Genomic DNA, 26,471 nt, shown 5'->3' with positions numbered 1-26,471 from the left:
CAGGAAAATTCATTGTTCCATTAATTCCATTCCCAGAATGCCACGCAATTCCTCTGCAGGTAATCTCGGTTCTACCGGCAGACTGTTTGCCTCCTAAAGCCTGGGTTTAAAAGAAGAAAAAAAACGGCAAGACCAAAAGAAATGAATCACAAATATAGAGGGAAATTGGCTTGGTTTGGACATCAGGAAAAGCCGAAGCACAGAACGGGGGTTTGAAGAGACAGCGACAGAAAGAGACGTGAAAAAGGGACTGTCTTTTACGGTAATGTGAAATGATAAGCCACAGCGCAAGAAAGCATTAATAGAACTCTGGACGGGAGCACCGTATATATGATTTACAACCTGATAACCAACCTTTGGCTCCATTACTCGCTGTAAATGCATTTTAACCCCTTCTGTACCCCCCAGCCTGCTTGCTGCAGCCCCAGCAGCCATGGGTCCAGCCCAGCCCAACAAAAGCCACCGCAAGCTTCACCCTCGTCCCCGCGGGACCCCCAAAACGGCGCTAAACCACCCCAAAAACCCACCTCTCTCGCTGGCGTCGTCCACCAGGATGATCTCGGCGAGGAGGCGGCGCGGGGAGCGGTTGATGACGCTGTAGACGGTGCGGAGCAGCGTGCTCCAGGCCTCGTTGTGGAACACGATCACCACGCTGGTGTTGGGCAGCTCGGCGGGGTACACTTTGCTCTTGCACCTGCCACGAAATACAAGAACAGAACCAAACAAAACACGGCAGAAAAGGAGGGTTTCAGTTTCAGTTACAATTTGTCTAACTAACAGCACAGCAAGGCAATCTTTACCCATGATCTGTTTTCCAGACAATACCTTCACTTGAGCAGTTTAACACAAACTTTCTAGAGAATGCAGTTGCATCTAGATCAAATTATTTATTGTTTCCCCAAATATATCTTCTTATTAGCTGATCAACCATTTTATATCTTGTCCTCTTTCTTAGGTTTTTACTCCACTTTCCAGGATTTTCTGGCTCCAATAATTTCTTGGGAATCAGACTCAGCAAAACCATGGATAGCAAAATACTATGTGCTCTATCCTCTGTACTATGGATGTAAGGGGAAGGCTTTGTCTCAGTGATTCTAGGCAAAAGGAATTAATACACTCTAACCTGAATTAGGAAAACAAAAATGAAACAGTTCTCTAGACTGAACACATTTGTCCCTGGGTATTGCAACACATAATTTCAGTAATAATGATATCAGATTTTCTACAAGATTCTAGGTGCCTACTTTTAAAACAGTTTAAAGAGATGTGGTCCTCAAATACCACTGGCACCTAGCTACTTACCTTCTGTATACTTTTTTTGAAAATGAAAATTCTTTTCCTATGTGTTTCTATCCAAGTATACAGCTGGCATAATTACAAAAGTAGTAGTGCATGCTGTTAGTAAAACCTTAAAATAGTAGAATGTCTCCTTTCTGAGGTAACAAGTTATAGGACTAGAGGAAACAGCCTCAAGTTGCATTTAATTAACCTTTAATTAAATTCTACTCCTGGGACAGCCTGACAAAGGGGTTTCAAGCCTGGTGAGCAGAGGGCACTTCAAACCAGTTGCTGGCCTCTTTGAGCCAGAAGCCCCAAGGCAAAAGGGAATTTCAAATCCTGTTTTCTCGCTAAGAAAACACGGCAGAGCATCCAGAGACACGGTCACAGCTCTGCTGGCTGGAAACAGCGAGCAGCCAACCAACAGGGCCTGACATCGCTCAGCTAAACTGCCCCAGGACGCGGGGCAGGGAATACAGAGCGTGCAGAGCAGTTACGCTCGGGTCAAATAGTCCTTATTGGGACAACCCCCAAAGTCTGTGTTTTAAAGCACACAGGCATCTGAGACCTTCCCGCCTTCGGCAATTTCTCAAGAAGAAACAAAAAATGACTATTTCTCGTACACTCTATATGCCCGTTCATTGGAAGAACAAGAGGTCAATAATTTCACCTGGTTTTGGAAAACATAGAAATTAAGGCAAAGTGAGCAACAGATAGTAAATATTGATGCTTTTGTGGAAGTGAAGTAAAACTGTTTGCTGTTTATAAAATACAGCCCAAAATTGTGCAGATTTGTTACAGATCTTGGACGCATTTCAAAGATTCAAACTCGCCTACATCAACCTGCCCACACAGGTCAAGTCACATCATTTAAACACACCTAATATGGATCCTTAACTATTGTGACTTTAAATTATCTCCACTTTTCTATTTCACTATCATACCATTTTCTGATACTCTAAAGCAAGAAGAAATTATGTACAGCTCTTTAGTGTATTTCTTGTAATGACGCAAACTTGAAGCTTCTCTAAAAGAAATTCTAAATTAGTGAATTATTCATTAGCAGCCTCCTCCCTACAGAAAACTTCTCTGTCAAGGGCCAAGGAACAAATTAATAAGGTCCCTGAAGAAAAGTCACCTTGTCCATCCAGTTTCTTTCTGAAACATCATCTACCATAACAAAACTCTTTAACCTTTTCTTCTGCCACGGTGACATTTAAAGAAAAATAGATAAAACAACATCGTGACCACCCTTTTCAAAGTACAAGGTGAGGAGAGAATAGAGAAGAATACAATCACCGGCTTCTGTGGCACAGGTAAAACGTTTATGGTGTACATATATACACACAATGGCATATATATTTACACACATCAACAGGTAATATGAATATATATATATATACATGCTTATATATACATGCTTATATATACACATATAAGTCATTAGTAACTAGATCTGACAGCAGAAAGTCCAATGCTAATAGTGACTCTCTCTCTCTATATATATATATATATGTATGAAATTATATATTCCCCACACACACATCCCCATCAGTCTTGACATCAATTTGCTAAGGACCACTGAAGTTTGCTGGGAGCCATCCCACCTTCACAACTCCAGCAATATAATTAATTTTACAACTCTCCATCAATTGCAATTTCGATTCAAAAGTTCAGACAAACAAAACTCCTTGACTAACTACCATGCAGGACCACACCCTCTGTTTACCCAGAGGCACCTCAAAAAGGATGAGCCCAGCAGGACAACATGTCCAAAAAAGGGCATTTTGGATTCACGTTTTTCCTCGCAGACGTTAATTGTCCCTGGAAGGCGTCTCATGTCACCCCTGGCATCTGAAATCAGATATCAAGGACTGAAAACCAGAAGGGCTGTTTACACTCGGAGTTGTCTTCCAGAGCTCAACATCCCACTTGGAAGTATCTACACAGCTGGAATAAATCCTGCTTGTCCCGAATGTCACAAGGCATTTTATTTACAGCTAAAACAGACACAATTTTTGAAACTGGAAAAGAACCACTGCAAAAGATTATGTTTAAAAATATTCAGAATCGCACGTCAGTAATGAAATGAGACACGGAAAATATATTCCCTTTTTTTTGGAGTTCAACACTAATTTTGCAGTGCAAATGGAATATTAAGGAACAGAATGTTTATCATCACGTAGGATTTGCCAGGATCTTCAGTCCTTTAACTGTCATTCTCATTATTCTCCAAGGTATCTTACGGTACCCAGAGAAGTTCCAGGCTGGATGAACTGAGGACACTGATGAAGAGGCCGCACATCCAACGTTTTTCAGCAGACAGAGCAATCCAAATTACCAGAAATCAGGTCATGAAAATCCATGAAGAGCATCCTTTCCATATGTCCTGCTTCTAAATTTTCATAATGACTCCACATCAGATATTGTACCATAAAGTGAGGAATTCTCTTTTTATGGCATTTGCCTCTATCCACACCAAAAGACTCTGCTGCACGTCCCTCCTTAGTCTCCCAGACAATTACAGGTGGGATTACCCCCTCTGGAGGAGGATTATTCCATTTCCAGATCAGTTTGTTCTGCAGGTCTGTTATGTATATTTCCCCAGGTACACCAAGTGACGTACAGGGATTTGTTGATATCTCATCTGCTCATCAGAGACTAAATTAAATCCATCCGCTTCTTTTAATTTGGGTCATTTGATTTCAGCAGAAAATGTAAATGCTGGTAGTTTGTCTCTATGATACCATTAAATCCTCGTGTATCTATAGTTTATTAGATGTTACTGCAGCACTTGACGCACCAAGGGGAATGTTTAGCCCAGCCTTTCTGGCAAGCCGTGCCCTGTGCCGACCTCCATAAGACCCAGCAAAGCAGAGAGCGGCTCCACAACCATTTTCTTCTGTTTGCTGGGAGTTTCTGGACCCCCACTTGTGCTGGTTTTGCAAATCAGAGGCCAAGGGCGAGACGTTAACCAGGCACTGTTAATGATGGGCGCTGCCATTCTCGCTCTGGCACCAGAGACCTGCTGAGATTTTTAGATATATTTCTGGGTTGTTGATATTTGTGTGCACAAAACACAGAGTTTTTTGTCCAAGTTTTTGGGCTCCCTCTAAAGCCACAAGCACAACATAGACACAATGGCATAAGTTACGTGGGCACTGTAATGATTTCGGTCGCTTTGCCTGCAAGAGGAATGTGAAGTATAACAGGGCAGAAACACATTAATTGTAGAATCATAGAATTATAGAATCATTGCAGTTTGAAGAGACCCTCCAACCATTAACCCAATGCTGTCACTGAATCATGTCCCTAAGAATCCCACCTTAAAGAGCAGCAACATTTCGGGGCAGAAGCTCAGGGTGTATTTCGTGTTGCATCATTTCATGTTTTATTTCTTATAGCGCATTCCTCCCTCCCTCCCTCCTGTCCTCGGAAGGTTTCCAGCACAGCAGGACAGTGACTTAAGGACCACATTTTCAAAAAGCAGCTGCTCTGGAGTTGGCAAACTGTGCACAGACAGAACATCAGTAGAGCTCGTTAACTGATGAGTGTATATCACAGCTGACTCCTGCACTGGTCATTGGGATGATTCGAGTGAAAACACTTATCGCTTGAATTAAGCAAAAAACATCCCTAGCCACATGGTTAAAAACAAATGGAGATGAAGGAAGGAGCAGACAGGAGATACAGAAACTGAAATATCTATTGTCGCAAGGCTGAGACTGCTCCGGTTTGGAAGCGTTTGCTTTTACCAACAGCCCTTTGCTCTCTGGTGGAAGCGAGACACTGATTAGTTTTCACTAAACTCACTCAAAGCAATTTTGATGAGCGTTTGATTCACTTTAAAAGTTAAACAACGAAGATCAGTAATAACGCAGCCATACAGTGGGTGTATAATCACTGTTCTCGCTCTTAAAGCAATTCCCGTTGCCATCTGCAAGATGTGCGATGGAGAACAATCGCAATCCGTAAGAATGTGACTGATTTGTACCCTGTCCCACGCTCTGAACCCCATGCTCAAAGAATCACAGGATGGTTTGTGTTGGAGGGACCTCCCCAGCTCCCCCAGTGCCCCCCCTGCCATGAGCAGGGACATCTTCACCAGCTCAGGGTGCTCAGAGCCCCGTCCAGCCTGGCCTGGGATGTCTCCAGGGATGGTTCAGCCACCACCCCTCTTGGTGGAGCACGACCCATGACAGGAGTGACATCTTGGGGATCTGGGCCCTGTTTTCCCCATGTCCTTCCCCAGGGAAGGCTCAGTCACCACCTGTTTCCATCCTGCCCTCCCAGCTCACCTCTAACGGGCTTTCAGCCCCAACCAGATCCCCTGCTCACTTGGAAGTGTTTGTAACTGCACAGAAGATAAAAACCTTTCCCGTCCCTTTCCTGAAATGACAAATGACTCACGCTGCATTTTTTTCTAATTCAAAAACACACCACGTGCTGAAGAAACAATAAATAAGTCATGTGCTACTCACAGGCTATGGAACACAAGGACTCCCTCTCCGCCAGCCTGCGCAGTTACAATGCAGACTGATTGTCCAACATGCCCCGACACTGAAACTCTTCCCCAGAAACACTGCTTTTCTCATGCAGTCATCAGATGTTTCTTTATGAATACACATGAAGGAAATACAGCTGTTTAAATGTGAGAAAAACACATTTTCCAAGATCAATAACATGGAAACAGAGCGAGATGACCTATTTGTCATCCTGCCCATCAGCCGTGCGCAGGCGATGTGAGCGCGCGGGTTGCACAGTGATTTTATCCCTTCCAGAGCTGGGCTGAACTTCTCAGGGAAGAAACTCAAGGTAAAAGATCATCCGTGAAAGCAAAGTATATGGAGGGAAAGAAATGAGAGCATAAATATTATATAAAATTTATTAGGCAGCATTTTGTATATGATGCATTTGGGAACATACAGAACCGTGTTAAATATTTGTAGTTTATATGACTTGAGGGATCTTGATGATTATTTAGTCATTACCTTTTATTGCTTTGTTTTAGTGAAAACATAAATGACTAACAGCCATAAAGAAAAGGCTGGTAATGCAGATCCCTGATGTGACTCCTGTATGTGACCAGATTTACCGTACACTCCAGTGCCAGCAGCGCACGGGAAACCAGTCTGTAGTAGAATTATTCAAGTTAGCTAGGAAACATAGGTTTATATATATTTACAGAAGCATGTATGTAGATGGTTTATCTATACATACAAAAGAACTGACATATAGGCACACAGGCAACCTTAACTTGTGTCTGTGGGTTAGCCAGGTCTCTCTCCTCACAGGTATTTATTATTTATGATGAACAATGTTCTGATGCAACACTACATTCCACTGGAATTTGCAGCATCACAATGTACGTATGATTGTGGGAAAGCATTAATACGTGCAGTAAGTAGGAAACATCTGAAAGAAATGTAAAAGTAATGGACATTAGGAGCAATTTCTTCCCCAAAGGGCTGTGGGGCATTGGAACAGGCTGCCCAGGGCAGTGCTGGAGTCACCATCCCTGGAGGGCTGGACAGACGGACATGAGGTTCTCAGGACATGGGGTAGAGGGGGACTTGGCAGTGCTGGGTAATGGTTGGACTCAATTATTTTAAAGGTCTTTTCCAACCAAAATGATCCTATGATTCTAGAAGCTCCTCACTTCTTCTCTGCCTCAGTGACACGTAATTTCTCTTTTTTGCACTTGTTTCTCTTTTGCCCCTTAGTTCCTGCCTCTTTCCCCATTGAATTCTTGCATTTAAAAATCAGTCTGGTTTAAAAAACTTGCTCCATCACACACAACCTGTTGCTGTATTTCTTTCCAGCTAACATGATCATCTTGAACCACAAACCACCCGTTGGTGCGAGGCAGAATCACCCCCGTGTCCGCACGCTGCCTCCACCCTTATCGGTAAAAGGGCATCGCTCAGAAACTGAAAGCAGGATCGAGACACGGGAAAAACTCACTCCTAATGTCACAACGATGCACATAAACCCATAGCAAAAAGCAGCATAACCAGAAGTGATAAATTAATCATTATGCAGCATATCCTCTGCAAAAGTGCCTGTTAGAAATGACAACGCTGCAGTTATGCGAACTGCCAAAACATCGGAAGTTATAAAGCAAATCAATAAATTCATCTTTCACAGGTGTGGTCACCTTCCAGTGAACTTTATACTTTGCAGTTATCTTACTGTCTTAATTTAGCATCATATTCACACATTATTTTTGAAGAATGATCAAGAACAATTTTAGACAAAAACTGATGAGTTCACCTTTAAACAGCTCATCGCACCTACCAAAACTACTTCATCCCTCCTCTGTCACCATCCTTCATCCCTCCTCTGTCACCATCCTTCATCCTCACCCCCCACTCCCTGCACCTTCCCAACACAAACAGATGGCAAAACACACCCTGAAGGAAAGATTATGAAACAGCTTATCGTGATTGACTCCTTCTAGGTTATTCTGGTGTTTAAATCTCGCAGCTGAGGGCTGGTGTGGCTTCGCTGCTCTGTAATAGTGCACTTTCTCTAACATACGGCTCTCAATAAAGCCTTTAAAAAACCCAGATTGCCCATTCAAGACAAGCAGCTTTCCCTCACAGGGGCTCTGCTGCACCCCACACCAGCACCGGTTTTGCCACATGAAGAGCCCCAGTCCAAGGTCAAGAACCAGCCATCCCTGGGACCCCACAGCCATGGGCATTTCTTCAGCAGGCAGTGACACCTCCTGAGCCACTGGATGCCCTCAAAAAACAGGCAGGAACAGCCTGAGATGTTCCCATAGCACCCACCACCAACGCTGGCACCTTGGGCATGTACCCCCCTGTTCCCTCTCCAACATCATCCCACAGCTTTGCGGTGCAGGAGCTGAAATCCAGGCACCCCTCTTATCACAGAATCATTTTGGTTGGAAAAGACCCTCAAGATTGAGTCCAACCATAACCCACCCCTGGCACTGCTCCCTGTCCTGAGAACCTCATGTCCGTCTGTCCAACCCTCCAGGGATGGTGACTCCAGCACTGCCCTGGGCAGCCTGTTCCAATGCCCCACAGCCCTTTGGGGAAGAAATTGTTCCCCACATCCAACTTGAGTTCCCCTGGGCAACTTGAGGCCGTTTCCTCTCGTCCTAATGTTCTGAAGAAATGCAGAAAGCCTGAAATCGGCCAGTTCTCATTACCCCCAAGAGCAAGCCTGGATGCCCAGGTGTCCCTCGCCCTTGCAGAGATGAAGACATTGCTCCTTAGTGAAGCTGCAGCCACTCATGTTTTCCTTATCTCCCTCCAGACCCAGAACACGCCACCATCACGCTCAGATACCTCACAAGATGCCAAATCGCATCAGTGCGTATCGATTATATGCCAAGGCACATCAGGATGCTTTATCCTATGCTAATAGCACATAACGAATGTTGTGCTTTGCTGCATGCTTTCCAGAACGCACTTGTGTATCGCGTTATTCCAGTGGGACAGCGGTGGTACCCACAGAAATACTCAACGTGTTCCCATCTGCCTCTGATCTTCAACAGCATTTAGAAACAAAAGGAAAAGGTGCACTAAATTTAAAACATATCCAGGCAAAAAAATCGGCATATTTGATGTTCAGTGGTAGTGGGAGGCCACTTCTGGTTTCCCTCTGCAAAGAATGGCAACAAAAATCTCCATCTCACCTTGCTAAAGTGGTTTTGGAACCCCAAGCACCTCCTGGGAAGCCAAATGCAGGCTGGGGTAAGTCCAGCCATCAGAGCTGCTGAAACACCCACAGAGCCCTCGGAAGCCAGGCCGGGCTTTCACAGAAAACTGCGTTTAGAGGACAGTTCCACATCACAAACTCCCCTTTCAAAGTTCTCAACGCAATTCTCACGTGCAGGTCGCCACTGTTCGGGTTCGGTTCTGCTTCCTAAAAGCCCCGTGCTGCAGTCCAAGTTCGCTTCCACAGTGAGAAATCGTTTGTTTCCAGAGTAAGCAACAACTCTCCTACTACAAAAATCCTACTGCCTGAAATAGGCTCTTCCCATCTAGTTTAAATAAGATCTGTAAGTTACCCAGGGAAATGGTGAAGATGAACTCTATGGTAGAGCATTATGAGCAGAAGACAAGGCAGCCGAGTGTCTGAGTTCCCTGCCCGAACAGCACTAGCACCTCAGAGCACGCAGCTTTAAATGCTGCCTTCATAATGTAAACTGCACCAGTTCATATTTTAAACTGAAATCTATGCAAATGGAAGGTAAACAGAAATTAATTGAACAAGAATTCATTTCACCTAAAGCAGAGCTGTGTCGGAACTGCATCCACATTGTCTTACTGAATTTCCCTGTATCAAAATCCTCCCAAGCTAACCAATTTTTATATCCGGCAGATGATGGATGTGAAAATATCTTATGAAAATTGTTCTTTGGTGTTCCATTACACAGTATAAATAGGTTTGCGGTTTGTAGGAGCACAGACCCTTCACTCACACCTTCAGCTACCGCTGTTCATAAAGCTCCGTGCACAGCCTTCAATATCTAATCCTCTTTGGGGATTTTCAACCCCAAACTCCATTTTAATATTTCAGAAGTTACTTCAGCAGTCACTTACTAAACACTCAGAAGTTCTTTTTATGTTTGATGAGGAACACGATAACCCGGCACTGTATTATAAAAAGCAAGCAACATAGAGGACACTATTTCTTTTTCAGAGGACGATACTAAAGGCCCCTTTGTACTTTCTCCACTTTTTCCAACAAAAATCAAAGATCTGTAATGGTAATTACAGTTCAGATCAGGCTTTCTTGGATGGTTTTTGATCATGAATTTTGTTCTGTTTCCAGTGTCACTTTTCATTATATCATTGCTGAATCTCCTTTGAAATGCACCGAGCTAAACTCAACCTAGTTAAGCAATTTTGAAAATATTTTAACAAGTATGAATTCTGAATCCCCGAAACACCTTATATGTAATAAAGGATGCAAGAACCAAAGCAATCATTTTCACATGCTTCTGCTTTCACAGGGCTCCGGAGGCCCCAGCTAAGGGGTGAAGTTCTGCACATCCCTGCACCTCCACCTTCCATCTGCCACCCCAGGGGGATCGGTCCGCACCACAACGCAAGTCAGCACGACTTCTGGAAGCCAACAAACACAGCCTCTTACATTCAAAGTGCTTTTTCCAGTCTGCGCAGACCACCACATAAATTACTGAGAAATTACTTTCTCTTATTGTGTTCTTACTTGCAACAATAATGCATGAATTTTCAATGGCGTTCAGGGGATAAGGGGGAGAGCAGCTGATTTCTCTGCAGGCGTGCACAGCAGCATGATGCAGAGCTTCCGTAGGGAGGACGCGAAACAGGAGCATCGTTATCCACGCAGGCTTATTTCCTGGCATTCTCACAACTATTTCAGATTCCTCCTTTGCCACAAAGTGAATTTCCTCTCCATGCCACAAGCAGCTCCCCAAAACAAGACCGTGCTGTCGGCAGGGTGGGACAGACACCCCAAAACCAGCAGGTGCCCAGTGCTGCGTCTCCTCATATTCAGTGCTGTACTCCAGAGCAGACCACAGTCCACACCAAACTGTGTCAAACAAGTAGGTTTATCTTTCTGGAAGGCCAACTTCCAAATGTTTGGAACAAAGGACATCTTCAAAGATACACGTCTATCCATGCCTACAAATAAATTCCAAGACTAAATACAGAGAACTAACTAGGTCAACAGCCAAAACCACCGACACAACCTCCAGACCCAACCCCTTCTCCCTAACAGCATCTCAGATGCAGATGTGCACCTCCAGATGCAGAGAAGCTTAATCCATTTTCAGATTAACCAGGGTAAGTTGCTTCCATTTAAATGAGCTGCAGAAATAAACCTCTGCTGAGCCCTCGCATTTGCTTCTCTTCTCACACACGGGTGCTCTGCTGATGGCGTTTGGATCAAACATCTTCCCTTTGCACCCATGACTGTCCCGTCACCTACAGCAGGCTTCACCTGGCACACATGTATATATAGAGAATATTCTCACTTATGCATTAAAATCACAAATCACTAACTGCCAGAGCCCTCCTTGCATCCATCACCCTCTATCAACGCTCTGACAGCAGGAGATTTTTAATTGTAGGCGCAATCCTGCGTGTAAGAACCTCGTGGAAGCTGCTGTTGCTTTGGCAGGATGGGGGAATCGAGAGTTCAACAATTAGAAATAATTTAAGAAGGCAAAGTCAGTAATAAAAGGGCTATAAGCATTTCTGGAATCTCAGGCTTGAAATGGGCACAGCCACAATACGAGTAATAAATAAAAACCTGGTAAGTTAATGTGGTCCATTATGGTCGCCTTTAGAAACACCAGCTACTCAATGGTTAGAAAATATATTTTAAGTGGAATTTCCCCAAATATACCAAGATGCTGCACAGCAAGGACACATTTTGCAAAAGCCAACTTACATTTATCTGTAAATGTGACCAAACACATCTCCTCTCCTTTCATTAGCTCAGCTAATTTCACTTGAGGCACAATCTCCAGCCAAGTCCTGCCTTGCCCCCCTTGCAGGGAGAGTTACGTGATATACATATATATACATATATACACACATATATATAAGATATATCTCTCTAACCCAGCACGGCGCAGCTACAGCAGAGCTGAACACCAGAGCGGAATCAAAGCCCAAACGTTATGGGAGAAACAGCAGCAAAGGGGAAATAGCAACTAATTTTAATTGTTCCTTTTGTTGTGGGAAAGTACAGATGAAAGACTCACAAACCCAGTTGAGAAGCCACCTGTTGACTCATGAACATATTTTTCTCATTGCTGGAGAATTACTTTTTTTAATCTTAACAGTCTTTAGCTAATTTATACATTGGGAATTGGCTTTGATCTTACCCAGATTACCTGTGTGTACTTTCTCTCCCTACCAACAGTCACCCTGGGCAATTTCCACCCCAAACAAGGTAGAGTAATTTCTAAACTGTCACTTCAAAGTAATTTCTAAACAAAACTAATTAGTGATTTCTCCCTGAGCTTGCTTGTTCATGGGTGGTTTATAGTTTTGCTATGCGCGACTATATACACAGAAAAATCTGAAAAATAATTAGCTTTTCATTATATGAAGTTGCAAGCAGACAAACCTGGTAACAAAGGAGCTCTTATGTACTTGATCTGCCACGACTTAGAGCTGGAAAAAGAACTAATACAACGCTTGCTGTTGCAAAACAAACGGATTAGACATGAACAACACGAAACAAAACAATCTACTCTCCTTTATCAGGGCTAAATTGCTTGAAAAACAAATAGTGGTCTTGTAAAAACAAACACCAAATCTCATCAAGCCTCCTGCCCTGTAACACGGAGTTCAAGGCACTTAAAGGATGTTTCACAAAGGAAATTTCCACGGGCACTGATTGCCACTTCTACTCTGCTGCTTCAGAGCCTTTTCCCCCACCCTGGGACCACTTGTCAAGGGTTTTGCTTTGAAGAAGCCAACACAAAACTATGGAACCGAATTTAAGATACGTTACAATTCAGGAAAGAGTAATGGCGAGTTCGTTTCTGATCAGAAACACATCCTCCTAAGCACATACACACACACAAGGCACCAGCTAATTTCAGCCTAAATTTCAGTGATAAGAAAATCCAATTATAATGGTTTAGCAATTTGTGGAACAGCACTTGCAACCTTGCTCATCCAGAAAAGATCGAAAATGGATTTCTTCCCTTGCCACAGAAAATGCTTACAAATAGAATTAAACATTTCTATGTTGAATTAAATCGGGTTTAAGGTTTAATCAATAGCTACTTCAAATTAGACCTGACACTGATTAAAATCTTCCAGTGGGCCATTACCAACAGAACTCAGGCAACCGAGGGACATTCTCAGGTAGACGACACGAGATGCAATGGGGAGCGAGTTAAAGTGTTTGCATGACAGTCGAATTCGTCAGCTGGAACTACAATATCGACACAGAGCAGAACACGATGGGACTCGACGGCACGCCGGAGCTGATTTTGGAGACCTTGTTCCTACAGGTGTCAGAGCAAACTCTGGTTAAGCTCAGGACATCACCCCAGGTCTATCCACAAACATCCCTGTGTGGGAGAAGGATGAGACAAGAGACAGATGCCATATTTCCCAAAACCATAAAGGGAGTTTATCATTAGCCAGCAACCAACTCAGCCTTCCCTGCCTTGCTGAAACTCATAAAATCAACGTTTTTTTAGAAATCTAACATTCTTCCTTTGGGGAAAAAAACCCTCTCTCATCTTACAAACACAAGTACTGTGGTTGCAGAATTAGCTGACAGCCACCAAACATTTAATCAGAAGCAGAAGGTCATAAAAAGTTTCAGGGGCTCTTTCATGCGCTAACGTCAAAAAAACTAGGATCCTCTTGGATTTTTTTCCCCCGCTTAATTTTGTTTTTCTTATTCAGACTCCGATGCCATTCGCACCCACCCCCTCCATTGGCCACAGCACTACTTTGATCATTTGGAGGCACAAAAGCAGCGACGATCCCGAAGACAAGGGCTCCAGTACTATGAATATCTGCCGCCGTGGGATGCGAGAACCAAACTGAGGGAGCGACAAGGACCGAGCAGCATCTCTGAGCCTTCCTCCGGGCCCGTGCACTGCACACCGACCCCCTGACGCACAGCAAACAGAGGACAGCGGCCTTGGCAAAGCAGGAGAAACCTCCACACGCACGTCAGGAGGACACGATAACATTGTCTGCGTGAATAAACATGGGCAGCGAGGAACTAAGAGGGGAAAAGAATGAGGAAGGCCAGAACAGCAACAGAATGGGAATGGATTATATACACATATATATAGAAAAATAAAATTACATATAATTTTAAAATAATAATATATTTATATATAAATTATTATTTTTATATATATTCTATATATATAAAAATATATATACACACACCTCACAACAATGAAAAAGCTCCCACATCACTGTACTACTTGCCTTTCCCTGCCCTCTTCCCAATGCCTTTGCCAGCAACTGTGCTGTAGCACGACTGAAGAATGAATTCCTAGAAAGAGAAATTGCAACAAGACTCTTCTTTTTCTTGGGCTGTTTCTTGCCAGAATTCTTACGCCTATTTGTAGACATTCTTTTGCTACATAGACATAATATTATCATGCACAAAACTGAATAATTCTCGTAGAGCTATAAAGGCTGTGGGAAGTGTCACCAGATGACACTTTGCATTTAGGGTTAAAGCACAGTTGAAAACCATAAAACCTCCTAAACGCAGGACCAACGTGTAAGCTGAGCTTATCTTTTCATTGAGGACAGGGTGTGGGAAGTCAGACACATCATGTTCTGCTTTAAGCCTCTACTTGACAGCACCGAGAGCAGGAGGGGACATCACTGAGAGAAAAACCAGATGCATGTGGTGACTTTTCCAATATCTCAGTCTTAAACCAGCCCCACACTGAAAGTCGCTGTGTCCATGGGGAGATGCTGAGCTCCAAGGGATGATCCCGGCTCCACATTCCCCAATCCCACCCCAAAACCTCCCAACAAAGTTCTGTCTTCAAGTTTTCTGCTGCGTTTAGCGCATTTAACACATTTACACCGTGACAACACTGACCTTATCACCAGCTGGTAATTACTCGTGCACAGCACTATCCACACCTACATAGGTTATTATGAATTTCCCACTACACAGCACGTCCAGCAAGAACATTTCTTATTTTTCTTTCCTTCTGTTCATCTAATTTTGCCACAGAAACCTTCCTGGCCTCCAAAAGAAACGCTTGCATTATAATACAAAAGGCACAATGAGTTAAGACACCCAATGCGAATCGGATGCCTCCGTCCCCTACGTCAATAAAAATATGTCCTTCTGTCACAGACTAAATATATTAACCATAAAATCATATTCTTCCTTAACAGCAAAGCATTATAAATTGGCTTTCAGAACAATTTAACAGAACAATTTAATACTCCCTAAAGATGGGATATGTACAGAAAGCATCTGTCTGAAAAGGAAAATGAGATTTTTTTATTTTTTCTTTAATAGCCTGTGCTTTCAACAAAGAATATTGAATTTTCATCAAGAAAATGCATTTAGACAGATTCCTCTCGGTATTGAATAGCTAATCGCCCTTAGACTGAGCAGAACTATTCAACGAGCTGAACATTTCACCTGTTTTTCCAAAATATGCACTTTTTAGCCAAGGTTTGCTCCCAGGACAAGGCCAAAGCAAAACAGAGCAGGAGGCTTTGCACGTGGCCCTGGTTCTGGCGTGTGCAATTGCCGGGTTTTGTCCCTTTGTGGGCTGCAAAAGTCTCACCGGCGAGCGATGAGCACGTAGCGCATTTACACACACAGCCCAGGGGACAAAGCATTTATTTTGTCCTAAATTTCATGGGAACCTGAGGAATTTCATTTCAAACAAACCATAATAAGCAAGATTTTAGCTAAGTGATAATTCAGGTTAAAAAGCAAAAGTAATGGGAGATGTTAGAAGACCAAACCACTTGTATAGAGCTATGCTTATATTTCTCTACATTTTTAATTGTTATATGCTGTAGTACCTATAAATCAGACCATTCACGTAGCTGAGGTAGAACAGGGGAAAAACTGAAGTGGAAAAAGGTAAGTCAATCAATAGTAGGTTTCTATAAAAAAAGAAATAATTGGAAAATAAATCCCCCACCTCTAAAAATGTATTTGCCAAAGTAGGTAAGTTTGGATACTCCCCCACGTAGGCAATTTCAGCCGGAGATTCTTAGGAGAATGTCCTTTTATGCAAAAGTTTCAAACAAAATAGCCCTGGCAGCCTATTCTGTCAGCTTTAACACTGCTATGGGGAGACAGGACAAAATCCTCCAATGGCTGAAAACAACATCTACAACAGACCTAATTTTTTAAGTACCGTGATTTGTTACAGATACTTTAGATAGCAATCAGAATCGCTATTTAAATGGAGATAAACATGCACGTTTGTACTTTGACGTCAAATATACGTGTAAACACAAGGGCACTGTTGCAACTCGGAAAACTAATCTGGAAATTCCATTAAAAAAAATAATTCAATGGATTTGGTGAAACACCCCCCAAGCTGCTCCTCAGTCTCAAAGTCAACACACAGACTTCAGGCTTTACTCAGAAATAACGATAATAAGTTACTAGACTTAAAAACAAAATAAAGCCCCCATAAAACGCCATTCGGTTTTGGTATCATTGCAAAACATTTTGAAAGATGCTCTATAAAATTCTGCTTATTCCAGGAATGCCTATGGGTAAAACTAAATGGAAACTACGTCCCGCAGGTAGTTTTTAGTATTGGTAGCATTTTGTCTTTACCAGCATTAAAATATCAATTTCTAAATGCCGACAACATAATGATGAAAATTTGTAAAGTAGACATCGATAATTTTATCATTTTAAAACCGTAAAAGTGAAATTTTCCCTGAAGAAAAAAATATTGAACTGATTGCAGGTGATAAGACACACCAGAGGGCATTTTGTTACATGCCACAATGTAAAATATTTGCTCTAAGCTGGCAATTTTCATCTGTTCACAAGATATATCACCCAGGATAATAACGCTTGCAATGCAGTAACTCTTCTCCTAAGAAAGCTTGCATGAGAAACTGAACCTAGAACCGGTAAATCCTGGTGTTTTCAAATAGATTCCTTTGGCGACTGCTAATGACGGCAGCTAACGAACCAGACTCACCCCTCCAGCCTCACATCGGGCAAACTGCGGTTGAGGGCGATCAGGTCGCTGGCCATGAGGTTGAACTGGTTGATTTTGAAAAGCTCCTTCATCTTGTCCTGCTCGTCCCTGGGGATGAGAACGGCCTTCCCCATCTCGCCAGGTCCCTCCTGGTTCCGAGAAATAACGGCTGGAAGACAAGAGAGCAAAAGGTGACTTTTACCACGTGGGCGGCAGTTTTGTTCTTCACCAACCGGGTTCCACCGTTCTTGGTGTTCAACAAGGAATGTTAGAAAAACAACAATGCACGATTTTCCCTGTGCTCCGCTGTAAGGTTTATCTCTACGTGCAGCTGAATTTATTTCTAGTTACTTTCTAAGATGATTAAAAACCCCAGATTTGGCCACTTGCAACTTTTGGTTGCAATCGCAACGACAGTAGATCACCGTTCTCAAGAGATTGACACCAGCATTTCAGAGCACAGCACCAGGTTCTCTGTGAGATTCCACAAACAGAAAAGGTTCAGAAGACACATTTATAGCTACTGAAAATATTTGAAGAATATTATATTAAACTAATTCTAACCAACTATTCTTTTTAACTTAAAGTACCAGGCATGAGATAGCATCACCCCATCCCTGGAAGTAAATAACTCCATCAGTTTTCAGTGACAAACAAAAAAAACCCATCCTGAAAAATAGTAGTATCCCAACCTTGGCAGAGGATCTTTTACATGTTATTAGAGTAGGTTTGATAAACATCTGTACAGTCAATTTGGAATTTTAAGGAAAATCATAGTATCACCTCGCACAAGCACACAAAAATGAAAGAGACAGGGCTGCCTTTTTAGAAAACACTACGTGAAATCTGTGAAATTCTGTGCCATAGTCCAACATTAGCATTTTGTCTTAATAAAGGGATGTAGCAGTCTTGGTTTTATTTTGATGTGATCACATTAATTTTTCATCTTTTGTATCAAAATTACTTCCAGACACTTGATGCTAAATATCTTGAAAGACTGTCGCTAAGGAAGGCTTCTTTATTAGCTGAAGAATAATTCAATAATTTATTTTTGCAATGAAAAAAATAAGATGCTGGCAGAATAAACTCTTGTACAACATGCACGGGAAGGAGCCTAAGTGACTTTTTCAGAAAAGAATGTATGATTTTTCCAAGCAAATCAGACACCAGGGTTTCCTACAACAACCTCACAGAAATTTACATAAAAGGCTTTTTAAAAATAAACGTTACAGACTCTGGGCACAGAAATTTCATTTCAGCAATACTAGTTCACGCTTTGGTTGAGCGAGGAACATTTTACAGTATTATCCGGTATATTTTTCATCCTTCCCTTGGATGAGAAGCAACACCTTTACATGCTGCAACAGGAAGAAATGATGAGTTTTCGCTGTGATTACTTGCAAAGATGAAATTGCTCTTGGGTAGATGCTTAAATCTTAAAACACAGTGACTCCAACGCCCTCTGTGTCCAACGGGATCCCCAGGGATGCGTGTTGTGGTGGGCAGCGTCCTTTCTACAAGGAGTCCCATGGAGAAGACACGGAGCAATGGGTGCAAGTTACTGGTGGGGAGATTCCGACGGGACACAAGGGACCAGATGATCTCCAGAGGTCCCTTCCAACCCCAGCCATTCTGTGACATTTTTCCCGTTGAGAACAATCAGCCACTGGAATAACGTCCCCAGGGAAGTGGTGGAATCCCCAATGCTGGACACTTTAAGAGTCAGTGGGCAGGGTGCTGGGCCAGCCTATCTAGACCAGGCTTGTGCCAAGAAAGGTTGGACCAGATGATCCTTGAGGTCCCTTCCAACCTGGTGTTCCATGATCCCACGATTCTCACCTGGCTTTGGGAAAAGAATTAATGACTACACTGCCATATATGTTCCCTAATAGGCTGAATTTCCTCTTAGAAATACACCTCACAGTCAAAACCATTGACAAGTGCCCGTGGAAAGAAAGAAAGTAGGAGAAGAAGAGCCGTGCTGTGCTTTTAGCACAATCCTGCACCTCCCCAGTGACGCTTCACCCCCAGAACCACTCAGAAACCTGCTCTGCACACGTACACACACAATTACATGCTATATATGCTACTAAATTCCTCTTGGAACATTTCATGAGGTGTATTTATGTAATGCGTAATGCAAACATAAAATATTTGGGCTTAATGGCCGGTAATTAAGCTCTGCTCTATCATCACTTTCTGGAGAAACGACGAGGCTCCTCGGAGACAGCAATTTGCAAATGGTGTTGGTGGAAATAAATTCTGCCTCTTTTTTGCTGGAAGAGGCAAAGAGCGCAAATTTATCTCAGTAGCAACGGGGAGCTGGAAAAATAAGAGTCGAGTTGTTCTGCTGAAACCATGGAAAAACGGGTAAATCACAGAAAGGAGCTTGGCCAACAACGTTCTCCCCAAGAAACACAACAAATGGAAAGGAATTCCTGAAAGAAAGGGATGAAAAAGGGAGGAAAAGGAGTGGTGGCATCCTTCAGTCTCATCACCTTTTGGAAGGGGAATTCTTTAGTTTTCTGCCTCCAAAGCTGCATTGAAGAGTCTGTACTGGGGAGCACAGTGAGGCACCCAAACCAAATGCAGCACACCAAAAGAGTTTCATTTGCTGCTGAAATACCTCGGGATTGGCTAAAAATATCTCGGCGGCAATTTTCTCCTGCAGAAATCAGAAACTGCTCATTAAAACAAATTGTTTAGGGGAAAAAAATGAAAATAACCGAGCAACCCATTATTTGCATGGTCATTGTTACAACAGTAAATTTGCTGTTTCTCCTTATACTAAACCAACAAACTCACTGTAAATTCATTATTGTAGAAACCCCAGCTCATTTGCAGTTTCCATCACAGAGACTCGGATTAAACTTGGTCTGAAAACTTCTGTTTATTCAGCTTGGAAGCACGAGTTATATATTCCTTAATCCGCAAAACTGATTTTCATTACAAGATTCTGTGTTTTTCTATTATTTACCAAGGTCCATCAAGATACAACTTCAAAGAGATTTTTCCCGTCCTGAAGTTTAATATAAAACTAATCAGAAATTTCCTAAACAGCCTTTCCACTCTCACAGTTTTGTTCAAAGCAAAGTATTATCAGATTGAATTTCAATCACAGCTCACACATCTCAGTGATGGAGAAACAGATTTAATTCTGCTACGGTTAAAATGCAGCCACCTCAGCTTATTAAATCTTCAGAGAAGATGCACAGGGTTTATGAATGAACAACCACATATATACAAACATTTTCAGAGATGTACCTTGAATCCATACCCAGGACCGTTTCTTCTTGCATTTTCTCTCCCATTTTTGAATAAACAAGTTTTGAGCCCCGAGACTCTGTGACAAACCATCTCAACCATCTCAAACCCAGCAGATGCAAAGCACACAACAATTCAACCGTATTCAAGTCAGGAGAAATATCACCTTCCATTTTCCAAGCCGTATGTCAAATATTAGAATGAGAACGAAGTAAACATCATAATACCAGAGATGGCAGGACTAGTTAGCAAATCAAGAGCTTTTGCAAATACTCAATATGTCCAAATTTTTCTAAGAAAATTGAATTTTTGGTAGCACCGCATAGTCTTGAGAATCTACAGATGGTGTCAGAACATCGCTAACTCGAGGTATGTCACCAAAATTGTCTTTCTAGAAGCACAAAGCCACTATAAATATTCCTTCTGAATGTTCTATTTTTTATCCGAAGCAAACAAAACAATGTTATTGTTTTTCCAAACATTGATATTGTGGTTTCACCGGATTTCCATGCTCTGCTTTCCCCTTTCTCTAGGCAGAACAGCACACCTCATTCACACAGCACACTTCAAATCAGGCTGCTCAGAATATTTTACGAAACACCAAATTTGTATTCAAGTTTCCATCCCAAAATCTTTATGTAAAACGCACACATGCACTCCTCAATCAGAGGACATAAACATAATGCAGAATCCCTTCATCTAGAGAATTAAAGAAATAAATCTGTTTATTAGGTATTCAGAACGTATGAATGGTAAAAGAGGCAACAATCAGCAAACACACGCTGCTGATTACGAATTTCTTCACCTGCACTGGGGTTTATGAGCTAAAATGAGCACCGCAAGCAATTTCCTTACAGAACACATCTTCAAAAATATCACTTCGAATTTGCCATCAAAACCACCGTTTCTACACAGCTTTTATACCTCTTTTCAATAGCACAGCAAAGATAATTGACTTTAAACGACTCCGCAGTGAATACCAACTGCATCCCACTGCAGCGCGATGGCAAACGTGCTCTGCTCTGCACGCAGGGGCTGCCCAGGACCTGCAAATCATTCCGAAAATCATCCCGAAAATCCTCCAACTTGGAAAGCACATGATCTTCCAGGCCCTGTTGCCTCCAGTTTTCTCCCCCGAAGGAAAAGGGTGGTTCACCCCACAGAAATCATCAGGTCCCCACAGGTAAAAGACTTGAGCTCACCCCCAGGCTCCTATTTTGAATAACCTGCAGTCGCAATGGGGACCTGAGCAGGACTGGGGGCAGCCACGATCCTTGAAGCCAGCATGGAAGAAGCTGACACATTTAATTTTTTCTATATAAAAAGAATTATCAATTGTGGGGGGCTACGGTGGGTCCGTGGATTCCCTGACGGAGGGCATGGGAACAGAAATTAGTCTTGAAGATATGAAGGCCTACCCATGAGAAAGACAGGAGTATCCGGAGATGTTAAGGATGTACCCGTGAGAGAGAAGGGAGTAGAAGAGTAACATTGATGACAGCAAAAATAGCCAATGACATGTTACTGCTGTAACTTGTAACCAATAGTGAAGAGACACATGAATTGGTAAAACTATATAAAAATGCACTTGTGGCAATAAATGGCATCTACTACTTTCATCCTGAAAGAACTTGGTCTCTGTCGTTTGTCCGTCTCAACCACGACAATCAATAAACTCATTAGCACGTCTGATCCATAAATACTTTGGCAGTGCTTCTGCTGCCAGTAAGTCGAGAGTTTCATTGAATACCAAGAACCAAGAGGAAACAGAAAACTTGGACTCCTCTGTTATCTGCTTTTCCTCTGCGCTGAACACCCCACCTCGCTCACCAGGTTTGCCCTTGGACAACACTCCAGGGTCCTGCTTCACCATCCTTTGCTATTTCTGCCTCATGCTGTGATCTGATGGGTCTCCATGGGCTTGTGTTGGTTTTCACCCCACTCCTTGGGCATTTGATGGAGTTGTTATTTGCTGTACAAAACCTTCCTGAGCTCTAGGGACAGGTGCTGGTAATTTGGCCTCACGTTGTACTTCATCTTGACCCTCAGCACCGGGATGGGCGGCAGTTTTGACCATACGTACAGAAAAAAAATGAGGAAAAATAAAGAAAAAAGGAATTTGGGGAGCTGGGCAGCATCCTCAGCCACAGCACAGGCTCCTGGGAACAGCCTCCAACATGGGGGGCAGAATGGGACATATGGAAAACCAGTGAGGATTTATAAGCTGAAGTAACTGGGGAAATCATTTATGTATACCAGATCAATTCACTTTTATGAGCACTTAATTAGAATACCATATTTTGATTCATAATATTTCTAACTTACCTTGACCATATTACCCTTCGCAGAGTGAAACGAGTCTCAGCCCATCATTAACAGTTTTTTGCCAGCTCTGTAAACACGAATGTTTCATAAGGTTTCTCTGACCTACATATATTTTAGTGCATTTAGAAATAATGTCTTAATCCTCAGCAATTATCAAAGCTCAATTATTTTTCCTGTATACTGGTTACACGAGATGACGCTAAGTCAAAACCATTAACTTCCAGATATCTGAAATACTTAAGGGAATACTCCACCACCAGGGCAAGTTGAAGAAAGTGAAATATTTCAGAAAATAATGTGAGTACTAGCATCAGAAAGCCCTTCTGCTTTCGGTAGGGATGAGTTTTGGGCAACACGCCTTGTGGATCTGAAAGGCGAGTGTCCATCTCAACATGAGGACACACTGGAGATGCACCCAGTGGTCCAGGAAAAGGGCAGGAGGAAAATACTTTCACATATGTATGTAATTACATTTATACCCATACATATATTTATACACATCTTAAATAGTAAAGAAAACAAAGAGAAGGATGGCTGCATATAGCTGCTATCACATTAATCCCATTGCAGCTGCCAGGTGCCTATGACAAACACACACATTTCTTCTGTCCAAAATGACTGTATTAGCTCAATCTTCTATTATTAAGAATTCACCCTGTGAAAACTTTAACAAAACAGAGACCTCAATTCCTCCTCTCCCCTGTAAATCACATTGATCAATGAACTTGAGCTTCAAATTTAAAATGAAAGAAAATGAGAGCAGAACAGGGATGGAAGTGGATCTCAGAATGTGACCTGAGCTTCCCCCACAACACGGAAATCAAATAATTGGACTTAATTGGGTTACTGGTTTTGGAGTGTTGTGTTTTTTTTTTAATTTTTGCTTTGAAACCTCTGAAGATAGAGTTTTTACAGCCTGCCAAGGAAACCTCAATGAAATCCAAGCAACGAAATGAGTTATTGAATTATACTCGTACCTTGATAGACCTGAGGAAATAGAAGAATCTTCAAGAGCCAAACTCCTAAAAACTGCAGAACTGATGCTCTTTGAGAATATTCAAGGGCTGAGCCCAGGTGGAAAAGTACACGGGGGACCTGAGAAATCTCAGCTAAAGCCAGAGAAAAAGGGCACGGAGGAGCTCAGGCTTCTACCGACCGACACCAAATCTGCGCTGACGATTCCACAAATTAATAAAAACGTGTTTGTCAAGTAATTTACAACAGAACTATGCAAAACACAGGAACAACAATACCAACAGCAGAACTGATTAAATGAAGTGTCTTCAGTTCTCTTCCAGTTTTTCCTCTTATAATTCAGCAAACCAAAACCCAAAGCCCTTCCCTTGTTTTGCGCCCATCCGGGAAAGGTTTCCATTAAATCACAAGCTGATAAATCCTTTCCTAGAACAGGACAAGGGTCTGTTTGGCTCGGTACAATGTCTCAGAGCAACCAATAGATCATGGCAGAAAGGATGAGATGGGTTTTAAAATCATTCTTGCAGAGATGTTCCCTTCGCCCTGCACGCAGACAGGTGTTTTTGACAGCTGGCCATTCACTTGCACGCTCCCTTGTTAAATCCATTCATCTTTTGCCAATGAACTGCACGAGTTACCTGAGCATTGCGTCCTTTTATTTGCTCTGGAGTTGCTCCCTCACATTTTCATTGGCTTTTACCCTGGGAGACAGAGTGAAGCCCTAATCAACCTTCTCTGCCTGTTTATGCCTTTACAAATCCTCCGTTTAGCCTCCTTTGCTTCTTGCTTTTCCAAGCGGTAGAATTACTTGATTTAGTCTGTCCCCACAGAGAGGCCAAACTACCTGAAATCAGCCTTGTCTGCCTTTCCTGAACCATGGGTTTCACTCCATGAAATCGAGCTGGGGTTGAATCAAGTACCAAAGAAAAACCAATAATCAACCAAGCGACCAACCAAATTCATGTACTTCTAGTAAAGCTGTTTTAATTTACAGCAAAAGCCTTATTTTGTGATTATCTTCCAGGATCTCAAAAGCAAAGTCATCTGCAGAGTCCCCCACCTTGTTGTGATTTGGGAAGGATCCACATACACGTAGACATTCCACATGCATCTGTATGCGCCTCACGGTGCCTCGGTTAACTCTATTTAATAACTGTAACTAAGAAGGAGCAGTGATTCAGCAGGTTTGCTTGTTAACTGACTGAAGCGGATTTCAAATATTTTTGAAGTGTGTGTTTTTAAAAAAATAAAATAAAAATACGCCTATCAAAAATAGCTTTGCCTCCAAGCACCAGAATTAACAGCTCATCTCTTCAATGACCATCTTGGTGCGCGCGGGGATAATGGAACTGACATGAAGCATGCCCACAAAGAATGAAAATGCTATTTTTCCAGCATTCTGCCTGCAGACATTTTTCATCATCTGTCAGCGCAGATAGGGCTCCTTTGGAAACAAAAACAACCCCCTCGCAAGGGCTTATTAGAAGTGCCGAGGTCTTTGGTGGAGTGGAGAATAGCAAGCACAAAATTCAAGATAAAGAAAGGGGGAGGAAGCAAAGCCCAATAGATTTGAAAGCATTCAATTTATTTAACGATTCAGTCAAGCACTGCACAGGGGCTGTTGCACAAATAAGCACGGCAACACTCAGAAGATGCAAGGACTCGTCATCTGTGCCTTTTTTTGGTTGTTTTTTCACCCCAAATGTTCATCTTCCTTCCTTATATTTTGGTTGCAACACCTACACTTTGGTTTTGAGTCACAAATAACACGGCAAAGATAGCGATGCTGTTTTGCAGAGAGCAGAGGGGACCGTCCCCCTAGAGCTGGGTCCCCCCTGCCCGGGAACACCCCAAAAACCTGCTCTGCAGCACCGTGTACAAACTTAATGGAAAACACCCACAGCACCAAAAAGCATTTTGCTGTTCCAGAAACTGTCCAGGCAATAAGTTATTCCTGTCTTGTTCATGTATTATTAATTGGTAGAAATTTCGAACAGAGGAAGTTGGAAATACCGCTTTCTACTTAGCCATGACAGATAACAAGGCGAATCTTGTTTTACCCCCAAGAACAACGATCCAACTGGAGATCCTCAGAACCACCAGCACGCTGAACGGCTGCGAGACACCCTCCAAAATCCCAAATCTGCCTCCGTAGGATGTGTTAGAGCCCTGCCCAGGGGTTACGTCCCACCTGTGCAGGGAGGAACCAGCGCATGGAGCTGAACAATGTCAACAACAAAGCAGAAAACTCCTTTTCTAAGGGTCTGGCTTCTCCAGCTGCCAGGAACAAAACCTATTGGAAAGGAAAAATTCCCAGCTCTGGAGCTTGGAGAAGAGGAGACTGAGGGGGGACTCATTCATGGGGATCAATATGGAAAGGGGGAGTGTCAGGAGGATGGAGCCAGGCTCTTCTCAGTGACAACCAGTGATAGGACAAGGGGCAATGGGTGCAAACTGGAACACAAAAGGTTCCACTTAACTATGAGAAGAAACTTGTTGGGGGTGAGGGTGGCAGAGCCTGGCCCAGGCTGCCCAGGGGGTTGTGGAGTCTCCTTCTCTGCAGACATTCCAACCCGCCCGGACACCTTCCTGTGTAACCTCATCTGGGTGTTCCTGCTCCATGGGGGGATTGCACTGGATGAGCTTTCCAGATCCCTTCCAACCCCTGACATTCTGGGATCCTGTGATTAAATTACTTGTATAGCATTTCAGCTCATTAGCTTCATTGCTTATTTTATATCCTTTCATTTTTCCTTCAAACAAGGCGGCTGAAGACAATAATCCTATTTACAGCCGTGCGCTGACAGCGCTGCCTCCCGCCACGGGGACACAGCAGCACTGACCCAAAATCCAGCAAAACCCCCCAAATCCTCCCCTTGCCTTCAGACAGCTGTGATCTCCTTGCCATGGGTATCACGGAGCTGCGGGAAAAAAAACCAAGAGTCACCTGGTGCAT

At 42.8% G+C, this 26,471-nt stretch overlaps 1 protein-coding gene across 1 annotated transcript in view; it reads right to left on the bottom strand.

Annotated features, from left to right (window-relative positions):
* The window catches only part of GALNT13 (polypeptide N-acetylgalactosaminyltransferase 13), a 109,493-nt gene that overhangs the window by 49,394 nt on the left and 33,628 nt on the right, over nucleotides 1–26,471 (bottom strand). The window contains exons 4-5 of the mRNA XM_082055870.1: nucleotides 16,952–17,120; nucleotides 528–694 (exon numbers count right to left, since the gene is read on the bottom strand). Of these exons, the coding sequence (XP_081911996.1) occupies nucleotides 528–694; nucleotides 16,952–17,120 (336 nt within the window). The remainder of the gene's footprint in view (nucleotides 1–527; nucleotides 695–16,951; nucleotides 17,121–26,471) is intronic.

This window comes from Streptopelia decaocto (genome assembly GCF_964273445.1).
Source record: "Streptopelia decaocto genome assembly, chromosome: 6".
Taxonomy (NCBI): Eukaryota; Metazoa; Chordata; class Aves; order Columbiformes; family Columbidae; genus Streptopelia; species Streptopelia decaocto.
Note: the sequence above shows the minus strand (reverse complement) of the source record. Positions and strands in the feature narration are given on the sequence as shown.